Source organism: Sciurus vulgaris (genome assembly GCF_902686455.1).
Source record: "Sciurus vulgaris genome assembly, chromosome: 7".
Classification (NCBI taxonomy): Eukaryota; Metazoa; Chordata; class Mammalia; order Rodentia; family Sciuridae; genus Sciurus; species Sciurus vulgaris.
The window spans coordinates 54,442,784-54,466,472 of NC_136467.1; the positions used below are offsets into that span (position 1 = coordinate 54,442,784).

Sequence of the window (23,689 nt, forward strand, 5' to 3'; positions counted from 1 at the left end):
AGCTTAAAACCATTTTCACTGATTTTTTTGTTAAATTTACAAGTTAATTTACAAAATAATCTGGTCCTTCTATTTTTAGAAAGACTATTTTTTTTGCCTTCAGTGGTATTATAATAGATCTCACATTTCTATTGACAAACATATTAATATATTTTGTTACTGTTATATGAAATCTTTTCTTCCATTAAATCTTCCAAAAGATTGTTTGAAAAAAAAAAAAAGATTGCCTATTAATTGATGAGTATGTTGATATACATTTAGGAATTATTGAATCTTTAGGTAAGAGAGGATGTTTAGGCTGTAATTTTGCATAGCAAGACATTTAAAAATATGTAAGTTGAAATAGAAAATTTTGTGTATTATATGATAATTGCATTTTAATATTTTTCTTTTAAGGTATCAAGGTACTTTGTGGAGTCTTTTTTCTTTTCATTTTATTTCTATTGCCTACCATGTAAACTGAACTAGCAAATGTAGCTAACATATCTAAGTACAATATCACAGAGTTTCAGAAACATGTATTTATATGTAAGTAGTATAAGAATTAGAGAACTGAAGTACCTGGAGATATTAATTTATGATGTATTAATTTGGTGACCCCTTAGCAAAATAAAAATTGAATGACATTAAAAAAACAACAACTAGGAGTGAAACCACCATAAGACCCACCTTTTCCACCCATTTGTGTGTATCCAAAAGATCTAAAATTAGCACTTCAGTGATACAGCTATGCCAATGTTTATAGCAGCAAAATTCACAAGAGCCGAATTATAGAATCAACTCAGGTACCCAACAGTAGATGAATGGACCAAGAAAATGTGGCATGTAAACAAATTAGAGTTTTACTTGGTCATAAAGAAGAATAAAGTGATGGCATTTGCCAAGAAATGGATGAAAATGGAGAACACCATCCTAAGTGAAATAAGCCAGACTCAGAAAACTAAGGCCCAAATGTTTTCTCTCGTATGTGGAATCTGAAGCAAAATAAGGGGAAGAAGGCAGTGGGAGAGGATTCTATATCACAAATACATATGGAAGTAGAAGTAGCAGTAGAAGAAGGAGAATAGAAGGAAGGAGGGAGGGAGGGAGGAAGGGAAATGGGAAGAAATATGGAATAAATTTAGCAAAATCATGTTATTTGTATATATAAATGTACCAAATGTACCAAAGGGAATTTCACCTTTATGTATATGTATATGTAGAAAGTACCCATCAAAAATAAAAGAGCAAAAGGAAGATCAGTAGAGTAGAGGAGGGAGGAAAAGTGGGTGGCAAGGGGACGGGGGATTGAAATTAAATTCCTTGCATGTATGATTCTGTCAAAATGAACCCAACTACTATGTATAAATATAATTCTCCGATAAAAAGTAGGATATAACAAATGCTTTAAAAAAGAACTCGGAGTACAAAATATGCTAACTGAAAGAAAATTTGAGTTCCATCATATTTAAACTTAGAATAGTTACAGAAACATGTTGAACACCTCCTGTGCACCAGTTACTTTGCTAGATCAGGCTTTATGTTTTTAAAGGTCCTTAGGAAGTTGTAACCACAAGTCAGTCCTCATTTGGATGTGTAGCTCAAAATAACATTGCTTGGGAACTCCAACAAATCCTCCAATTAAGAAATCAGCAAATGTGGCCCCAGGTCGGTAGTGTCTTAAGGCCAATGGAAGAAGGAAATTAATATACTCCCAGGAAAACTTCTTGAGAGGGACAGTCCTCCTCAGGTTTCTCCACTTCTGCACCTCTTGCTGGGTGTGCCAAGACTACAGGTCTGTGACCACTCTTTCCCAGAGACCATTTCTTAGAATTATTCATGCAGTCTATAACCTTAAAATTGAGGTTATGTTCCCTCTCTGTCGCAAGGACTAGGCTGCTAACTGCTTACTGTAAAAGCAGCGAATTCCTCAAATCCAGTGTTCTTCTCTAATGCAGGTGTGGGGAGATGTGGGTGTCACCTCTGCAAGGCTTATAGGTCAGGGAACTATCACAAACATGCAAATGCTTGATTGCTTTCTGTGATGTCGTAAGCAAAACCTCTGATCCAGAGGTTTTTTTTTTTTTTTTTTTTTTTTTTTTTTGCCAGTATCCATTAAATAGCAAAAGATTAACTTATTAATTTAAAGGTAGAGCAAAATTAAATTTGAGACTCTTTGCTTATCACCCTTTGCTTGTATGTCTTCAGCCTGAGAGGATTCTTAGAACTATTTTTCATGGTATATAAATAACTCAGTCAAAACCAGAACACATGATTAAAGGCACTATGAGTAAGAATCAGCATGAGCAATACCCATCAGAGGTGGACTTCTATACAAAGACTTTACTGGAATTATCATGTGCAAATAATGAAACCCATATATTGAGCATACTTAAAGAAACAGAAGATAAACTCAAAAATATCAACTAAAAACTGAAAATTGTATTAAAAACGACTTAAAACTGAAGAATACCCAGAATATCTAGAGATAAAAACCAAATGAATGAAAAATCCTCTGTATAATTTTAACAATCTATTGTACACAGCTAAAGAAAGTTGTAGTGAAATGGATGGTAGCTTACAGAAAAATTATCAATAATAAAACTCAGACAAAGAGAAAATATGAGAAATTAAAATTCATGGAGGCAGAGAGAAAAGGCCTGAAACACATTTAATACTAGAAATTAATTAATGCAATTTACCACAACAGATTAGAGAACAAAATTTATATGATTAACTCAATAAATGCAGGAAAACATTTGATAAATTTAAAAAACCCATTCATGATAAAAACTGAAAAGAATATTGTTAACCTCATAAAAGTTACCATAATAAGATTTAGCATGAATATAAGTGTTGGTTAGCATTCTGTTACTGTAGAAAAAGAAACCTGAGATAATAAAGGTTCATTTTGGCTTATTGTGTCAAAGGTTTCAGTTCATTCACTTGGCCCTGTTACTTTGGGCCTGCGGCAGCATAATACATTATAGTGAGGTTGCTTACCTGGTAGTGGCCAAGAATCAAAAGAGAGAGGAAGGGGCTGGAGTACCAATATCCTCTTTAAGGCATCCCTCTCAGTGATCTCACTTCTTTCCCTTAGGCCCTACCTCCTAAAGGTTCCACCACCTTCCAAAAGTGCCACAGGTTGGGGACTTCTTTAACACATGGGCTTTTGGAGGACACTTCTAAACTCTAGCAACATCTTTTTTCTTTATCTTCCTTTCCCATTCTTTCCCTTCCCTTCCCTTCCCCCTTTCCTGTCCCCTTTCCTTCCTTCCTTCCTTCCTTCCTTCCTTCCTTCCTTCCTTCCTTCCTTCCATCCTTCCCCCCTTTCTCTTTCCTCCTCTTCCCCTCCTCCGGTTCCTCCTCCAATTCCTCCTCCTATTTTTTTTTTTTGAGACAGGGTCTTGAAATGTTGCCCAGGCTGGCCTCAAACTCCTGAGTTCAAGCAATTCTGCATCAGTCTCTCAAGTACCTGAGACTACGACTGTGCTCCACCATGCCTGGCTTTATAGCAACATCTTAATTGTGAAATATCAAAAGCTTTTCCAGGAACAAACCAGGATGTGTAATGCTGCCTCTACTTACCATTGTGCTGGAGATTCTAATCAGTGCTATAAGGATGAGGGATGGAGGGGAGAAAGAGTGAGAAAAGAAAGGAGGGTAGAAGGGTAAAATAATTGGAGAGGAAGAATAAAAGAATTCATTACAACTGTACAATTATGTATGAAAAATACCCCTTTGAACTATTAGAATTAATGAGCATTCAATAAGGTAGTACATATTATCAATGTCAAGATTAGTTGTGTTTTTATATCCTGATAACAAATACAAACATTTTTAAATTATAGAAGTCTAAAAATATGAAACGTATGGATAAATCTAGCAAAAAGTAATTCCTCTATGGAGAAAATTATAGGATTTAAGAATCAAATTATTAAGGTATATAGATATATTTTCAGACAAACAGGTGTGTGATCTCTTAGGGAATCTTGAAACAGATTTTTGCATTCATAAGTATTGAGTATGGAACAAATAAGGCATTGTATATTCATCGGAAAAGTATCAGTTAGTGGTGCTGGGACAGCTATCTATCTATAAAGAAGAAAATACAGTTGAATTGCCTTCTTCACATCTGGAAAAATGAGTTCCGGAAAGATTAAAGGTTCATATGTGAAAGGCAAAACTATACAACTTCAGGAAGATAATACAGGAGAATATTTTCAGAAATTAAGGGAAGGGAAATCATTAAAACAAACAGGCCTAGCAATAAAGGAATAGATGGATAAATTTGACTTCATTATACCCATCAAAAGACACCCGTGAAAGAGGAAAGACTCTTGAAGGGGGAAGAAAAAGGGAGGGAGAGAGGGAGGGAGGGAGGGAAGAAGAGAGAGAGAGAGAGAGAGAGAGAGAGAGAGAGAGAGAGAGATATGCTTTACACATAACTTAAGGATTACTATCTAGAATAGTCAAAGGACTCATACCAATAGGAAAAAGAAGACCCGCTAGAAAAATGGAGAAAAGATTTGAAGTTGCTTTATGGAAGAGAAAATCCAAATGGCTAATGAAAAGATGAAAAAGGATATCAGTGATATATAACCACACCATTTATTTTTGACCAGTTGCTAAAAGAAAGAGTTCTTTTAATGCTTTTGGTGAGGATATGGAATACTGGAATCTCCTCTCCTGCTGGTTTGAATGCAAATCAAGAATGCAAATTGGCAAAACTTTGAAGAACGATTTGGTATTATGTGGAGAAGTTAGTAATGTGCATAGTTCACTTGCTTTAGTGTGGGTACCTTGGACATGCTCTTGTGTATGTCCACGTGGGTACATGCATAAGAATGCTCCGACGGTATTGTTCCTGACTGCCCTGCACTGTGAACAATTAGAATATCCTTTAACTGTGTCATGATGCCTGCATTATAGTATATTCTTAGAGTAGGAAGAATATGTGCCATGAAAATGAATGAGCCACAGCTACATTAAACAACATAGATGAATTACTCAAACAATTTGAGAGAAAGAAGCAAAGCATACATTAATACACATGGTATTATTCTGCTATAGAATGTTTAAAACCATAAAGTGATACTAACCTATATTGTTTATAAACAATAACCTGTATCATTTAGTGTTGCATATAAAAATGGTTCAGTGGAATGAAAATTGAGGAATTGATTATCATCAAAATTACGTTAAGGCTCCTGCTGGAATTGGGCAGGAGGTTTGTGATTTCAGAGGGTGGTACAGGAAGTTATTGAGTGACTGACAGTGATCTCCTACTTGTTTTGGGTAGTGATTTTTTGGTGTTTGATTCTTTGTTATTCTCTATTCTTTATATATACTATGCATGCATTATATATTATTACAAAAAATGAAAGAAACAAGATCTGATCTCATTCTTATGGAGCTAACAATAGAAAAGACAAGACTTTTTTTGTGCTGGGGATTGAACCCAGGGCTTTGTGCTTGCAAGGCAAGCACTTTACCAACTGAGCTACATCCCCAGCCCTAGGACAAGGCTTTTAAATGGGTAATTTTAGTGAAATGTGTTTAATACTTTAAAAATAATAATAACAACAATTGACATTTATGGACAATTAACTAAGTATGATCTACTATTCTAAATATCTTGTGCAGTATTATTAAAGAAGTCTGTGAGGTAGGCAGCATTGTCTTTATTTTTTTATTTTATTTTTTTTCTTATGAGGAAAAGAAAGCATAGAAAGTTCCCTTGGGAAGGAGGGTGTGGAGTTGGGATTTGGGCCCAGGCCAGTGTGCATATCTACTGCACCACCTGTGTCTTAATTCCTGCCATGAACCCCCAGGAGATGAAGGAAGGACTTCACATTTGACCTGAGTTTTCAAAGCTCTGTGAGTCATCAGAAGAGATGGCTTTCCAAAGGGGAAGGAGCCAACTCTCTTGAGAGAGCCTGGCACCCTTCAGGCAAAATGATCGGTCCAACCAATAGGTTTGCTTGGTGCAGCAGAGGAAATGCAAGTATACAGAAGCCTGCAGCCACGGAAGTATAGGATGGGTAAAGGAAATGACGAGGCAAAACCCTGACCAGGTTTACTTTGTTTCCCAGAAGCGTGTGGAGGTTCATTGGTGGGAGGGTGGCAAAACCAGGTGGAAGACCATTGAAGAAATGAAGGCTAGAGCCAAAGCAGGAGAAGTGGGGAGAGAAAGACAAAGACCTATTTAGGAAGCATTTCTGAACTGACGTGTTGGGTGACCAGTATGCAAGGGGATGAGGGGCAGTCGGCAGAGGTATAGGATAAGGGTCAGGAGCCTGGATGACAGGGAGAGAGCAGCTCCAAAAGAGAGTGAAGCATGTCTGGATATTTTTCAGTAAGTTTGTACTATCTCTGGATTATGGGGGGGAAAGAGGGATATATTCAAACTTAATACCAGCCACAACAGTGAGGAGAGATTGCAGCTGTGCAGGACATGAAAGAGAGTCAATAGCACATGCTCAGGAATCCGAGCCAGGGAGTAGATGTAACCACAAGGGCAGTGTGGGAAGTAGAGGGCATTAGGAGAGGCTGGCCTTGAGACAGGGCCATCAGAGAGGTATGAGCACAAGTGGGAGTGATATTTTGTAAGCCATGGGACAACAGGGCCCTGATGAATAGGTAGGGTCAGTGCCACCAGAAAAGACAGGCAGAAGAGGACCAAGATGGGCAATTTGGGGATCTTGGTGACTGCAAAGTGAGCTTAGGAAAATTGATTGCCCCTGGCCACCATCAGCCGAGGAAGAGTAGGAGTGGAGGAAGCAGGTATTCCTTTCTGAAGGAAATGTGAGGTGGCAAAGGAGCCGTGGGGTCAAGAGAAGATTCTCATCTTTTGGATGAGAGAGACTTAACTGAAAAGAAGGAAAGGGAAAGAGAGGGAAAAGAAGTAATGGGTAGGTTAAGATCTCAGAGGAGGTGGGAAGAGGCATGATCCAAGAGCCTCACAGAGCCAAGAAAACAAGGCCGCACCCTCTTTGCAAAATGGATTTTGGAGGGAAAAGAGGCAGGAAGAAGAGAGACTGAATGCAGATGCAGATTGTGTGAGATGACCCAGAGTGACTGTGTGTGTGGACTAGCAGCTTAGCCCCCTTCCCCACGGAAATGCTGGTCTCTTGAATAAATCGTGCGTTAACTCATGATTTGCCCAAAATAAATGTATGAATAACTACCATAAGCTCTTAGAAACATAGGTAACTGTCTTTAATGAGCCGGAGTGCATGCTTGAACTGTTACAACCCGACTTCGCTCCTTCCACTGTGTGATTCTTATTTTGCAGAATAGGAAGGCGAATGGTCCTGTGGTGCACAAGCATTGGCGTATTTTTGTTTGGAATAACATCAGTATTTACGTTTGATTATTACAGCTTCTTGGCCTCACGCTTTCTTCTTGCTGTGGTGAGTTGTTTTTTACCACGTTAGTTCTGCTGCAGTATTTCCATATTAACCTTAACTCTATTTAGTTTTGCTCATTTAGAATCTAGTGAGAGACATTGAGGACTGGCTAATCTTTATTCACGCTACTGCAGAAGTCTTACTGTGGCATATTAATGACTTGCATTTAGAATGGAACTCATTAACATGAAAAATTGCCACTTACTAGGCAGAATTTTTTTGCTCGACTCTGCCCATGTCACCAAATTAAAAAGATGTTGTTTTATTTCTGAGACATTTCACTGATCTAGTCAGGGCCTGTATACACAAACCAAACCAACAAAACGTATTGTCAAGGTGGTTTGTATAATGTAAAGAAGAATGAAAATGAGGCATTGAATCTTTTTTTTTTTTTTTTTACTATATTTTTAGTTGTCGATGGACCTTTATTTTATTTATTTATTTATATGTGGTGCTGATGATTAAACCCAGTGCCTCACACATACTAGGCAAGAGCTCTACCACTGAGCCACACCCCCAGCCCAAGGCATTGAATCTTTATGTCATGAGGACACATTACAAGTTTGAAAACCATTTTTGTCATATATTGGTATGATAGCTGTATGTCCTTAAGCAAATATGCTGCCCTCTTTGAGCTGTGGTTTCTAGTCTGCAAACTATAGAAAATAATACTCATTTCATGGGTTGTTATCAGGATTTGGTGAGACTCAATGTAAACACTGGCAGTTACAATACACAGAGCAGGCATACCTCACAATGGCAATTATTACCGGAAGTGGGCCAGCAAGCAAGGAAGCTGTTTCCATGATCAGTGAGGCTTCCAGACAGGCTTCCAAACTATCAAACAACCGCAGCAGTGATTTTTTTTTTATTTGAGGTTGCTAATCAATAATAATGAGCGAAGTTTTTATCTGGGGGAAGAATTTGTGATCTTAATAAAATCAGAGCAGAGTATGCATAAAAGCCCTTCTAGGCAGGGTGGATGATGAGGGTCCAGAGACAAGCCAAGGACTTCAGCCTCAGAAGAGGTCCTCAGGACCCTTAGGGAACAAGGTGGTGTGTTTGGTTTTGGTAGCTAGAAAGGAATGGTCAAGGGCTGGAGAGATGTACAAGTATAGGAAAATTGAAGGTGTTGCACCCTAAATAAAAGTAAATGCATATATTTAGAAATATAAAGAGTTTGTCCTATGAAATATAGCAACCAGTAGTTCTGTTTCTACTGAAGACATGGATCTGTAATTCCAGGGTCAGATTTGTTGAGAGAGACCTTTTGGAGGGACTAATGGCTCTGCAGAGGCACAGGTATCGAGAAGGTCTGAAGGTCCCTTTTGGAAGACTTATGAGAATAATTCTAAAGGTATCTGTTTCAGTCTTGCAAATACCCTGCATTTGTTCACAGAACCAAGAACATGAGGCTGCACCTGTTGAACACATCTGTGAAATGTGGCCTTAATTTTTGGAACTCTTTTCTTTGATTTTCATGGGAAATAAATCTGTGATAGAATTGCAAGTATGGGAGATGCAGACAGATTCATTTACTCAGATATTTATCGATCTACAGAGTACAGTGCTAAATAAACCAGACCTGACTGTGTCAATCATTCTACAGTTGAGAGGATAGGAAAGATGTTGATCAGCCAGCCATCTTTAAAAAAAAAATACAGAAATCCTATCATATGTGACGACATGGTTGGAACATCATAATATTAAATGAAATAAACCAGGCACAGAAAGACAAATACCACACGATCTCATTCATGTGTGAAATCTAATAAAATAGATCCCATAGAAGTTGAAAGTAGCATGGTGGTTACCAGAGGCAGATATGGGAAAGGGTTGGTCAGCAGGCTTTAAGTTGTATTTAGATAAGAGAAATGGGTTCTGGCATGCTGTTGTACAGTAAGGTGACGATAGATAGCAATAACATCTAGATAGCAATAATGTCCTGAATACTTCAGAAAGTTGGAAGGGACTTTGAATGTTTTTACCACAAAGAAATGATAAATGTTATCCGGGCATGGTGGCACATGCCTATAATCCCAGGGACTCCAGAGGTTGAGGCAGGAGGATCGAGAGTTCAAAGCCAGTGAGGCACTAAGCAACTCAGTGAGACCTGTCTCTAAATAAAAATACAAAACAGGGTTGGGATGTGACTCAGTGGTCGAGTGCCCCTGAGTTCAATCCCTGGTACTCCCCACCTCCCAAAAACAGAAATGATAAATGAGGAGATAGATAGGCTCACCCTGATTTGAACATGTGTACATGTTGTACAATGTGAAGTGTCACCTTAATGTACCCCATGCATATGAAATTTTTCTGTCAGTTAAATAATATACAAAAATGTGCACAAATTACAAATAATAAATAATAATTGCTGAATTTCCACAAAATATACTATGTAATCAACAATACACACATACCTACATATATACCTACAACATCAATAGTAAGGAATCCCATTGGAGTCTATAAGATCAGGGGCCGTTTAGTTCTGAGGGAAGGTAAAAGAACATTTCAGCAAAGGTAGCAGCAGGTGAGAATGTCCTGGGATGAGAAAGAATTAAAGGTGGAATGTGTGGAGAACGGAGAGGAGGTGAGATGCACTGATAATGCCAAAGGGCTTGGGGGGTCCAAGACAGGACTTTGTAGGATGGTAAAGATTTTTGTCTGTCTCCGAAAGGCAATGGAAATTTAGATAAGAGAAATGGGTTCTGAAGGTGGGGTGTAGGTGGGGGTGAAGTGGTTACACTGGTTGCTGTGGGGAAACAGAATCAGAGCAGATGTGAGGAGTAGCGTTGTCGGTGGAGGTGATGGGTACAAAAGGATTCAAGGAGTACTTTGAAATTATTTGGACACTTGTGTGTGGATCTTGTGAATCCAGTGACAGAAGTAACCAGGAAGGAAGTGGGAATAGACTCGAGAAATAATTAGCACTGAAAAACTGACAGGGACTGATGTCACAGCTTAATTAGCTGGGTGCTTTGTGGTATTTGTAGCTACCATGACCTTTGTTTGCTGTAACTGAGCAAATACCAAGCAACTTCTAGGTTCTTAGATACAGGCGATCTGATGATCAAGGTTTATTATCTGAGGCTTGCCAACTCAAGGTTGCATGGGGAAATAAAAGTTGTTGTCATGAAAATATCAAACTGACCATTGATGTAGTAGTCTCCAGTGAGCACTTTGCTGCTTCCTAGTAACTCAGTCCTCTGTCATCACTGGAAAATCCTTGTGGGATGGAGCCAAGGTGAACACGCAGCTTTTACTAGGCATGTGTGATAACAAGAAGTCTTCAGAAGCAATGGCAAAAATGCCTGAATCCTACCCCCAAACCTTGATCAGATTCTGGATCTGGCAGAGCCCAGTTAACATGTGGAGAAATGAACACCTGTGAGGATAATGACATGATGAGTCTTCCAAAAAGTGTGATTGAAGTATCCGAGGATGAAGAGATGTCTTTGGGCAAATCAGTGGTGCTCTGGGATAATTCCACAAAAAAATTACTTTGTGATATGTTCAGTGAAAGTCAAATGTGAAATGATTTTGTAGGAAAAATTCTAATTCCTTCAACCTTGCATCCCCCCAATATCCATCGTTTGGTTTATTCTTTGTTTATCCCAAGAGTGATCAGATATGGTTATTATAATCTAAATTATATATATATAAATAAAATGTGTATATATATGTGTATGTATATATATATATATATATATATATATATAAAATTTATTTATTTATTTATTTACTTTTGTACCAGGGATTGAACCCAGGAGCACTTAACCACTGAGTCACATTCCCAGCCCTTTTAAAAATATTTTAGTTTGAGACAGGATCTTGCTCAATTGCTGAGGCTAGCTTGGAACTTGTGATCCTCCTGCTTCAGCCTCCCCAGCTGCTGGGATTGCAGGTGTGTACCTGGCATGATAGGTATATTTTTAAACCACAAGTTTCACCCTCGACTTTTTGTTGTTGTTGTTGTGATAAAATACACATAACATAAAATTTATCATCTTAATCATTTAAAATGTACAGCTCAGTGAGAGTAAATATGTTTCATTTGTTTTACAGCCATTACTGTTGTGCATCTTCAGAACTCTTCATTTTGCAAAGTTGAAACTCTGTGTCTATTAAACAATAACTCCCCATTCCTCCTCTCCCCACTGCCTAATAACCACCACCTACTTTCTGTCTTTATGATTTTGACTACTATAGGTACCACATTTAAGTGGAACCATGATATAGTATTTGTTGTTTTGTGCCTGGCTGGTTTTACTAGGTGTAGTGTCCTTAAGGCTCATCCATGTTGTGGAAATATCAGGTTTCCTTTCAGTTTCAAGACTGAATAGCCAGACTTTTATCTAGTGGTATGTGTGTATATATGTATATACACCACATTTTCCTTATGCATTCATTTGTTGAAATATGTTTGGGCTACTTCCACATTTTAGCTATTGTTAATAAACTGCTATTGAAAAGGCTGTACAAATACCTCTTTGATACCTCCCTTTGCTTTCAATTCCTGTGGGTATATTTCCAGAAGTGGAATTGCTGGATCATATGGTAATATTATTTCTAATTTTTTGAGAAATTGTTGTATTATTTTCCATATGAGCTATACCTTTTTACATGCCATTTACCACTCTTTATAAACAGTGCACAAGAGTTCTAATTCCTCTACATCCAGCCAACAATTATTTTCTGTCTTTTAATTTTTATTTTTGATAGTACCTGTCTTAATGATTATGGAGTGGTAGCTCCAGATTTTGATTTGCATTTCCCTAATAATTATGTTGCATATCTTTTCATGTGCTTATTTGACTACTTGGGTTTTTTTCTTTGGTGAAATGTCTACTCAAGTCTTTTGCCTTTGTTAGAACTGAATTATTTGTTAAATATTTTCTCTGTTCTGTAGTGAATGAATGAATATTTTTCATTCTGTTGATAGAAGCCTTAGATGCACAGAAATTTTAATTTTCATGAAGTCCAATTTGTCAATTTTTTTTGTTGTTGCCTGTCAAAAAAAAGTTTTAACCAAATCTGTTTTTCTTCCCACTAGTTACCATAAATTTTTGTCCCTATTTAACAATTAGAATTTAACAATAAAGACCTTATGTATGTAGATAAATAGATATGTGCATCTAGACAGAACTGAGAAGTACATGCACATTATGATTGGCCATTTAAATGAAACAAGAAGCTGTGTCAGCAGTGATATAACACTGTCTCAAGTTTGCCATTTGGGATGGGAAGGGTGTGGAAAGATAAAAGGAGCCATTTGAAGAAGAAAGATGATCAGACTGAATGCCATTTTACAAATGTGAAAGGGTTTTCAGAAAACCATCATCATTTTCTTTCTTACCTAAATGTGATTTGCAAAGAGATAAGATCTCTCAGTGGATGTAAATGTGACCTTAAATATGTACCCCCGCCCCTTCTTTGTCTTTCAGAGTGCAAGTGGCTATCATGTGGTAGTGTTCATCTATGTGATGGAATTCATTGGTATGAAGTTTCGCACGTGTGTGTCCATCCATTTACATACCTCCTTTGCTATTGGGATAATAACAGTGTCTTTGATGAGCCAATTAGTCAAAACCATGTGGATTTACCAGATGATTCTTTCCACTGTGACTGTCCCCTTTATCCTGTGCTGTTGGATGCTCCCAGAGACACCTTTCTGGCTTTTCTCAAAAGGAAAATATAAAGAAGCACAAATTCTAGTTGATATTATGGCCGAGGGTAATCATGGTAGGCACTGTGACCTGTCAGAACTTTTTTCACTGGATCTAAACGGTCCTGTCAGTAATGCTTCTGTAGCTAAGAAGCACAATATAACAGATCTGTTTTTTGACTGGAATATTGCGTCAAGGACACTTATGCTTTGGATCATTTGGTTTACATGTTCTTTGGGATTCTTCTCTCTCAACCTGAATGCTTTCAATATAATAAACAATGAATCCTTACAGCTCATCCTAGTGGGTAAGTAATTAAAATGTTTTTAAATGTGGCAGTGAAGTGAAATTTCTGTGGAGTTTTTTAGTGTGCTTTTATTGTCTTTTTATACCAGAAACAATACTGCTAGCCATATTATTATGATATGTTTTGGTATTACACACACACACACACACACACACACATTTTGAGGAAAAGGTCGAGAGTTAGAAGAATTAGTGTCTCCTTCTTCTCCTCTCTCCTTACTTGCTTCTTTCCTTTATATTTATTACTACCCTAGAATCCTTCTCAGAGATCACTTACAGAATGTTTGGCTTGTACCCTTTCAACTCTCTTTCTGTGCATTTTCATATATTTGTGTATATTAATTATTCTATATTATAGCAGAATGAGATCATTCACTACATATTGTTCTTTGTAAGTTGCTTTTCTTTTACAATTTAATATATCTTGGAGGTGTGGAATCTTTTTACCTTCAAATTTCCTTAATTTATAAGTTTTGATGGTTAAAATAGCTTTGATACAAGCAACTATAATTTACGCTGACATGCTTCTTTAATTTTAGGTGCAGGTTAAAAGTGGTTTTAGATGGCTTAAACTATAACTCACTATGTGAACCAAATGTAACTAAACCTGAGAGAAATGTTAGAAATCTGCATTTATCCATCTGTCTGAATTCCTGATTATTTTTGTGTAGGCTGCCTGAATTTCATATTATGCTCAAAAATCTTGCTTTTATATTTTGTGCATTGACATTATCCCTTTCTTATCAAAGTGTTCTGATGACATGTCTGTTTTTATTTATTATGGCTCAGGAAGAATTATGAGAAAAGTTGTTTTAAGGAAAATTAGTCTTTTGGAGAGAAAAATAACATGTAGAAAGAGCTCATCTTAACTTCAAACATCTTTTCTATATCAGTTTGAGAAATGATGCAGTTTTCCTAGAATAGAGCAGCAAATGGTAGGAGAAGCAAGTGGCATAGAGTGTGTATGGAGAAGCTTAAGAAAGCTGGAGGTCTAGGTCTTCATGGTACATTTTGATGGTGTGTAAGTCAGCTTTCTATCACTGTAACAAAATACCTGAAATAATCAGCTTATAAAGAGAAAATGTTTATTCTGGTTCACAGTTTTGGAGGCTTTAGTCCATGAACTATTGGCCTCATTGCTTTGGGCCTATGGTGAAACATATCATGGCAGGAGCATGTGGTAGAACAAAACCATTCACTTCATGGCCAGGAAGCAAACAGAGAGAGAAGAAGGGGCTGGAATCCCACAGTCCTCTTCAAGGGCACTCCCCCAATTACCTAACTTTCTCCTACTAGACCCTACTTCCTAAAGGTTCCACCACCTCTCAGCAGCACCAACCTGGGGATCAAGACTTTGGGGGACATTTAACCTTGAAGCTATAGCAAATGGAAATTTAAATTCTCAAGAAACTGAGCTGGGAACACACTGTGGTGCATGCCTGTAGTCACAGCTACTTGGGAGGCTGAGGATCATTTGATTCACAAGTTTGAGACCATCCTGGGCAACATAGCAAGACCCTGACTTAAAACAAAACAAAACAAAACAAAACAAAACAAAACAAAACCACCAACTAACTGGAGGATCTCATAAATATAAAAATGTTTCCAAAGACAAAATATGCATCTTTTATGTCATTGACTACTTTCAATTTTTCATGTCATTACCCTTCCTGTTAGTATTCTTGCTCACAGGTTCTTATAGTCAATGTTTCTCTGTTGCAAAATTTTTTTGAACAAGTTTCCATCTCCTGAGATGGATTAAGACTGGTGGAAATTTCAGCCGTGACTTTCTGCCATTTACAGGTGATAAACACTTCAGATGCTTCAAGACATACATACTTTTGGAATTGTGTGATGAGAAGGGCAGTAGGATGGGGTCTAAGTGATTCATAAAATGAAGGAACTCATGGCACATTGTCCCAATCCCAAAAGGTTTGGGTCTCCTTGCTTGCACCATTTATATCCAGGCTTATTCAGGCCCAATACAGATATAGGATCAGTTGGTATAGGAACACCAAATCAAGAAAACCAGTGTAGTACACTTTAAATAGTTCAAATCATGACCCGGCTTTGCAAGACTCTAGGAAGTTGATGGGTGACCCTGTACACAGTGCTGTTTGAGGAAAAACCTGGAACCAGACATAGAGGTGACTGCATTTGGACACCCAAAGACCTCACTTCTAGGCCCTGAGCTATCATTACTCATGTGGCTCAAATCATTTATTCATAGTTGTATTGAGAAAGTTCTTTTGAACTGTCTTATTCGATCTTGAAAAGTGCTTGATAAACTCTTTAAAAAGTAGAGTAGGGGCTGGGGAGATAGCTCGGTTGGTAGAGTGCTTGCCTTGCAAGCACAAGGCCCTGGGTTCAATCCCCAGCACCGCAAAAAAAAAAAAAAAAAAAAAAAAAACGTTCTATCTTGGAGTGTGGAAGACCTCTAACAGGGAGGCATTTCCTCCAGAGTTGTTAGCTTTTCAGTTGATCAAGGGCAGGAGAGACCTTCTTTCCAATGGTGTTTCAAGTGTGAATGCTTACCTTTTCCTAAGCTAATTTTTTTTTTTTTGAGCAGATGCAACTGAGTTTAATGTTTACTCAGAAAATAAGTCTATATATATATATGTGAGACATATATACCAAGACCTGTCTCTCAGGGTGCTTATAACACTACAGAACTGTGAATGATGGCCAACGTCTGGGTTGGAAAACAGTGAAAAATTCCCAGAAGAGACTGCTGGGTTTGCTTAGGGTGCTGCTGGGAGATCTTCCAGCTTGCTTCCTATTTGGTTCTGGTTGATAGCTATAAGGCTTTCTTTTGTTCTGGATCTAAGAGTCAAACTTTGATTCTACAAGGGAAGGGCTTTTATGTTAATGGATTTACAGAATTATGAATTCAGCTCTTTTTTTCCTTCTTGTGGAGGAGCTGAAAAGAGGTTCAAGACAAAGTCCCTGTTCTAGAGGATTTGCATAAGATTTAAAAATGGTTTACTTAGGCTTACAATCTATTGACTGATTATCACTAGATTAATGTGCCTGATTGATATGGAACTTTCTACTTTAGTTTTGTCAAAAATGAAACAATATCAAATTTTTAAAAAATTACAGCTTATTGTGCATGTAAAAGGACAGTTCATGAACTGGGAGGCCTCAGAACAAGTGGTCAGAAGCTCGCCTTGCAGCATCATTTATAAAGCATAAAAGAGGAAGCATCTCAACCTTTTCTGTGATTGGTTGGTATGTACCAACCTTCTCTTTAGGGCAAGCAGAGCTGTTTAAGCTGATTTATCCATAGCTGATTGGTTAATTTTACTGAATCATGCTTTCAAGAATTTAAGTAAAGCTGTCCTTTTGTGTTTCATTTATGATTAGAGATAGATCAGGGAAATCAGGATGGCTTAGGCTTTGGTGACTTGGTTATGGATGGTTGGCCTTGTGAGTGTTGTCTACCTCAACTATGGTCTCCATTTTTATGGGTCTTGATCAGTTTTTAAGTTCAAAGTTATGGATACTAAAATTTCCCCCTAGTTCTGCCAAGGATAAGAAACCTAAGATCAGAAACAATGTTGTCTCTTACTTTCCTTATTTATACATTCAGGAGGCCTGCCTGGGGAGCACCATTCCTAGGACAGGTGTAAGGGCTGAGTGGGTTATGTAAGCTGTAGTGTATTTCACAGGAAATGTATGTCCTCACTCCAGTGAGTTTTAAAAACGGTAGGACTCACTGCCTCTCAGGAAGTAGATAGCTCTTAACAGTTCCTGGAAGCAGGGAGAGGGAAGATCATTCCTTTTGGGTTTGGGTTTTAAAGTGGGGTCCCTGTGCAGTTGGGCAGCAAGCCTCATAGAGGGCCCCTTTACTCACTGACAGGTTCATTGGAAATTGCTGCCACCTCCTTTGTGTCCATTGTGCTAGACAGAGTGGGGAGAAGAAAAGTTCTAATCTGCTCCCTTCTCTGCACTGTGCTGGTCTGTGGTATGTTGATGGTGATCCCTCAGGTGAGTTACTTTATGTTTTATTTAAGGAATAGCTAGTTATATGGTAACAGTTTGATGGGAAGACTTTAAGCCTCTCACAGTAAGTATGAAGACCAATTAGGATATATGGATAAAGTACATAATATTTTAAAATGTGTTTTCTTAAAAAAAATCTTTATTGTGTAATCAATGCATCTTCATTGTAGAAAAGTTAAGAAAAAAGTGGAGAGAGAGAATAATTCTACTTCCTAAAAATGGCCTTGTAAAACGAATAATCTTGTGTGAGAGAAGTTGTTCACAACTTCCAGGGATTATCACCATATGGAACATTCACTCATTCAGGGATTCATTCAACAAGGATATATCCAGCATCTGTTATGTGCCAGGGGTTGAAGACACACGGAGAATCAAGTTTCTACAAGCCAATACAAGCCAAGGAAGAAAAACAAAGCAGAGTGAGGAGGGGAGAATGACTTCGGTGTGTGTGTGGAGTGTGTAAATTAGAAAGGGGGCTTTGCCTTGTGTACTGTTTCATTTTGTGTGATTCAAGATGATGTGCCTCTCACAGAGAAGGTGACAGGATCAGAAGATCAGAAACCTGGCTGAGGGAGGGAGCCATGGGAACATCTGAAGGGTATCATGAGTCAAGTATTCAGATTGTTTCAACTTAAATACTGTTCCTTTTCCTTGCTGCAGACTAGTAGTTTCTGATGGGCTTGTTTTTTAAAATGCAGTTTCTTAGAAACATCGCAGTGAATACTGAAGCAGCTTTTCCATTCCTACATTTTGGCAAACTATACAACCCGGAACACTGAAGAGCTTTCCCTCTAACAGAAAAAAAAATTGTTAGCAGAGTCCATGTTTTAATTTTCAATGTGGAAAATTTGGTTTCTAAAACAATACTTCAAAATATTGTATGTGATTTTCTCCAGGGTTTGTATAGTTATTAAGCAATAGTGTACCAATGTTTAGAGCAAACCATTTTAAGTTTTGTTGATTGTTTGAAATTTAATTTACACTAATGAGTGACTTCCTTTTATAGTCACACTTCACTTAAATATCAAGGCTTGGTGAACCAAGTGTTTTATGTCACTGAAATTTCCAGGTGATCCATGTAAAATGAATATGGATGAAACTACTCAGGACTGCCAATTTGAAAGAATTGCATTCATTCCTTTATAAATGTAGTTTGCAAAAGAAAGAGGTGTGTATGAATGTCTTATGAAGAGAGCTCAGTGGAGTAGGAACAAGGGGAGAGGGAAAGGGGAAGCACTTGGGAAGGATATTGTCCAAATTGTGTTGCTCTGTTGTGTGCATTTACAAATATGCAACAATAAATCTCACCATTATGTACAACTATAATTCACCAACCAGAAATATGTAAAAGCGAAGTCACAGTTTAAAAAATAAGGCAACAAAGTTGTTTGTAGTTATATTAGTTGAGTTGATGGGAGGTGTCTTTGAGACTTTCACATTTTACAGTAATAGGAAAGACAGGAGAATGGCTGATGGAGAATTCTATTCTATTATTCTATTCTATTCTATTCTATTCTATTCTATTCTATTCTATTCTTTCTATTGTATCCTATTCTATTCCATTCCATTCCGTTCTATTATTTTACTCTATTCTAGAAATAGAACACTAACTCACAACTACAAATCTCTCTTCTCTAATGATAATGTCAACAACACAATTTTTATGTTTTTTAAAATCACACTAATTGAGACTAGGGGTGTAACTCAGGGATAGAGCACTTGCCTAGCATATGTGAGGCCCTGGTTTTGATTCTCGGTAGTGCAAACAACAAAACAATAGCAACAATGCACACACTAATTCATGCCATAAATATTGTCTGCAATAGCAAATAAGGTAACACTAGCAACTTCAGTAGAAACAGCCCAACGCCTCCGTAACTTAACACAGCAGTTGTTTATTTCTTGCTCATAGAATGTTCACATGGGTGGAGCTGGTTGGCTGCAGTGAGGGTGGGGAGCGGGTATCTGCCTCCATGTTAAGCACTACCATCCTTAACGCATGAACACCAAGGTCAGTGTTTGTGCATCCAGCTGGCAGATGTGGCAGGAGAGAGAAAATTTCAGAATATGGAAGGTCTTTGTTAGTAAGTAGTTCTGTTAGCTCTTTCAAATTATTTTCTGGAGATAATTTACAAGCCAGGAATTACTGCCATTAAGGGCACAATTTGTTTGGATGGCCCATTGCTCCACACTTGCTGGATCAATTCCAGAAGGAGCAGGTCAATTACTGGTGCAGTCAGCACTGTCCTGGTGAGCCCTCCTCCCAGTGGGTTTTTCTTATTTCACAGTTCAAACCCTCCTGAGGAGTGGGAGACACAAGACTATTTCCTCTTAAATTTCATGAAGATGGAAAGCTTCTGTAGATCGTGAGTTGTTTGCAAAATAAGCTCAAACATAAAAATAAAACTCTTCATTATTTTGAAAAATACTGAAAGAATTAGAAAGTTTTAAATAATAATTTTAATGACTTTATATTTTCCTTTAAAAAATATTACTTATATGATTTATTTTACTGTTCCCCCCCCCCCAGGAAAACCAGAATGGCACTATCTGGACAATAGTGGTAGTTATGATTGGGAAATTTGCAATAGGGTCAGCATTTGGTCTCATTTACCTTTATACAGCAGAGCTGTATCCAACCATTATAAGGTAAGGGTTACTATTGTTCTGCTGTTTTCTTGTTATTTTCACTTTCATGTCAGTAGATTATATTTGACCCCTAAATACAAATACTTTCTTCCCCTAGAAATTATCTGAAACTTTGAAATATGGGAATATTGACTGATGATGCTAATTCTGAATCTGAGGCTTTGTTTCTATCTCCTTAGCAAAGATATTAAAGAAATGATTTTGAAATAACACTCTATTATCCTAACACCATTTAAAATCTCAAATACAATAGACTCCCACTGGCTCTTTGTATGAGTCAAGGCTAATTTTCTCAGAAGGTGTCTCTTAATGCTCTGATGTCACCTATATTCATTTGCTAGGGCTGCTGGAATAAAATAGCACATACTGGGTGGCTTAACAATAGAAATTTGCAGGGCGAGGTAGTGCACATCTGTAATCCCAGCGGGTTCAGGAGACTGAGACAGGAGGATCACAAGTTCAAGGCCAGCCTCAGCAATTTAGAAAGGCCCTAAGCAAATTGGTGAGACCCTGTCTCAAATTGAAAAATGAAAAGGGCTAGAGATGTAGCTCAGTGGTAAAGTGCCTCTGGGGTTATTAAAAAAAAAAAAAAAAAAAAAAAAAGTCAGGTTTGGTTTCTCTGAAGCTATCTCTCTTTAGCTTGCAGGCGGAAGTCTTCTCACTGTGTCCTCACATGGTCTTACATCTGTTTGCATCCCTGGTGTCTCTCTCTCTCTCTTTCTGAGAACACAAGTCCTGTTGGATTAGGGCCTCCCACTAATGGCCTCATTTTAACTTAATGATCTCTTTAAAGATTATATCTTCAAATGGTGTTCCATTCTAAGGTATTAGGGGTAGGGACTTCAAAACCAGCATTTGGAGGGGACACAATTATGCACATAACATCAGTAGTCATTAAACTCCCCGAGAAGATCACCTCATCCAAAGGGTCCCAAAGCTGGAAGCTCCTCAGAATCCCTGAGACATTTGGTACAGAATATTAGTCCTCTTTCCCACAACAGACCTGGTGGGTCACTCTAAGGACCAGAGTGGAGATTTTTAACAAGTGATTTTGAGTTGCCACCGGCCATCATTGGGAAATTCTGAAGTGAATCTCACTGATCTAGGGGCTTCAAGTCTTTTACTTTTATTTTTATTTTTTATTTTTAAAGTTCTCAGTTTTAAGATGGCAAATATCCCACATATGCAAACAAAATCTTTGGGTCTTTGATTATTTTTAACATTATAAAGAGATCCAGAGTCAGGGGTGTTTAAGAACTATTTCTCTAACCCAATTTTACCTGGCTTTGTAATCTAAGTATTTTACATAGCTAAAAAAAAAAGAAAGAAAGAAAGAAAGAAAGAAAGAAAGAAAGAAAGAAAGAAAGAAAGAAAGAAAGAAAGAAAGAAAGAACTTCAAGTCTTTTAAAAGCCTTTTCAAACACATTTCACTTGAAAACCCTTTATGCTGCGAAGAGGATAGAAGTATTCTGGAAACTCTGTGGGTAGATCTGCAGTTTCCCCCTCTTCCCACCTCTCGCTGCAGCAGAACCTCAGGGCCCCAGAGGAGCAGCATTTGAAACTGCGATTCTCTCTGCAGCCCCTCATGTGTGGACAATATTGCTGGAACCAGGGAGATCAAATACCCCATGCAAGACTCACGGCTGGGACCCCAGGGATAACAGGGGTCCTTTCTCCAGTGTTGCAGCCAACTTTTTAGCTCTTTGTTTGCAAAATGACCTTGTGTTTTAAAGTTTAAATAGTGATTAGTGTCACACTAGTGCCACAAGAGTTTTGTGTCCCAGATTTCCCTTTCTGAAGTTCTGTAATAGTTTCCTCTTGACAGTCCTCCCCCAAGTCCTTTCCTACTACCTACTTAATCCAACAGCAGTTATTATTTTCTAGGAGAAGAATTTTTTAGTTAGTGAGGCTGGATAATCTTTTAGCCTATGAAAGAGCCAGTCTTGATGGCAACAAATAAACAGGGACAATGTATCAAGCTCTTTGCACAAGAGCTGGTTTTTAAATACCTAATTGCTCATCTAGTGGTGTACATCATTTAAAGAGTCTATTATTTGCCATCTGTTACAGAAGTGAAAGGCAAATAACTTTCTGTGGAGATAAGTCCACGTAACACCAGCCCACAGGTGTTTCTCCTTGTCTCCATAAGCAAGAGGGATGTAAGGCCTGGAAAATCCATTAGTCAAGAGAAAGCTTAAGTCCTTCTTTAGGAATTGATCATGACTATACACCTGCCTGGGCAGTGTAGCCCTGTGCATTCAAGTATGGGTAAATATTCTTGTGCTGGCTGTAGATAGATGGTTAGCTGCCTGGATAGGTAGGCAAGGTATATATATATATTTATAGTTATATAGATATAAATAGATATAGATAGATGATAGAAAAAAAATCTAAGAAAAACATTCCAGATTACTGTGTGTCCAGGGATATAAAATAGCAGAACTGACAATATCTGCTCATGCCATTGTCAGCCAAGTTGTCTGAGAGTACAAATGAATTTTTTTCTTTTCCCTATTTCTGCTCCAGATCATCCAGAGCATGTGGAGGGGAGAGCAATCAAATAATAAATATATCTTCCTTAATCATCAAAACAATTCTGTTGAGATTATTGCAGATTGTTAGCTGAGTCTCCCATAGAATTAGGGTCTTGGCCAAAGGCACCAGATCAGAACTCAGATCCACATATTTTGGCTCTTTCTGTCATTCAGTGAAATACACACAAATTTTCATGGAAGACAGTGCTTGACACTAGCAAGAGATGAGTTACTAGCAGTAGAACTTTAGGAGTAGAATAAGGTATTTTGGATAAGGGCTTTTTAGACTCAGATCATATTGTGAAAGTGGCAGCCTTGTGCAAATGTACACTGACAGAACAGCACTTAAAGGGTGACAACAGGGGAGACTAGCACAACAGCATGGAAGTTGTGTATTCGCCAACTCAGGCTATGGCTTTGTGATCTTGTTAATACCCAGGCAATGAACACCCTGTTAATCAGGGAAAATAACTTTGCCATGGCTGGTGGGGCCCTGCTGGGCTCTTGGGTGGATTTATGCTCAGTTTGGAGAAGCTCAGATTTTTCCAGTTCCAAATCCACACTGAATAAGATCCAGTCAATGCCTGGGACATATTAGACTCAGCACAGAGATGATGCAACCCCACTTACAGAGGTGCATACTGAAAGCAATCTTTCCTTACTAACAAGCACACTTGAAGTAGTCTTCAAATAACCTTTAAAGAAAAGCACATGAAGTTATCCCTTGACTTTAAAAAAAAATGAAATAGTCCACAAATATGCAAATACTTTGTTCTCTCAATGTTCCACTCCCAGCCCTAAACTAATTCCTGCTCTCAGAGACTCAGCTTATCCTCAATGTTAAGTTGGATTAGTAGGCACCTGGCTTCATCTACCTACAGAAAGAAAAATGGTTTACCCCGCTCCCTTTCTCCTCCTCCTCCCTCCTCCTCTCTCCTCCTCCTCCTCCTCTTCCTCCTCCTCCTCCTCCTCCTCCTCCTCCTCCTCCTCCTCCTCCTCCTCTTCTTCTTCTTCTTCTTCTTGAATTATCTCTGCAGGCTTGTCTACACATGGTTTCATAGACTGTAGATATAAATCATGGGCAATTCTTGAAAAATGAGAGTTACTTCTGAAATTAAGTTTTGTCATTTGTCCT

At 38.0% G+C, this 23,689-nt stretch overlaps 1 protein-coding gene across 3 annotated transcripts in view; it reads left to right on the forward strand.

The window, feature by feature from the left end:
* The window catches only part of SLC22A16 (solute carrier family 22 member 16), a 64,617-nt gene that overhangs the window by 33,347 nt on the left and 7,581 nt on the right, over positions 1-23,689 (forward strand). For 2 of the 3 annotated variants that reach the window (XM_079149126.1, XM_079149125.1), the window contains exons 3-6: positions 7,277-7,394; positions 12,839-13,367; positions 17,229-17,356; positions 19,902-20,020. In XM_079149126.1, the coding sequence (XP_079005252.1) occupies positions 7,277-7,394; positions 12,839-13,367; positions 17,229-17,356; positions 19,902-20,020 (894 nt within the window). The remainder of the gene's footprint in view (positions 1-7,276; positions 7,395-12,838; positions 13,368-17,228; positions 17,357-19,901; positions 20,021-23,689) is intronic. The other variant, XM_079149127.1, reaches the window with a different exon arrangement.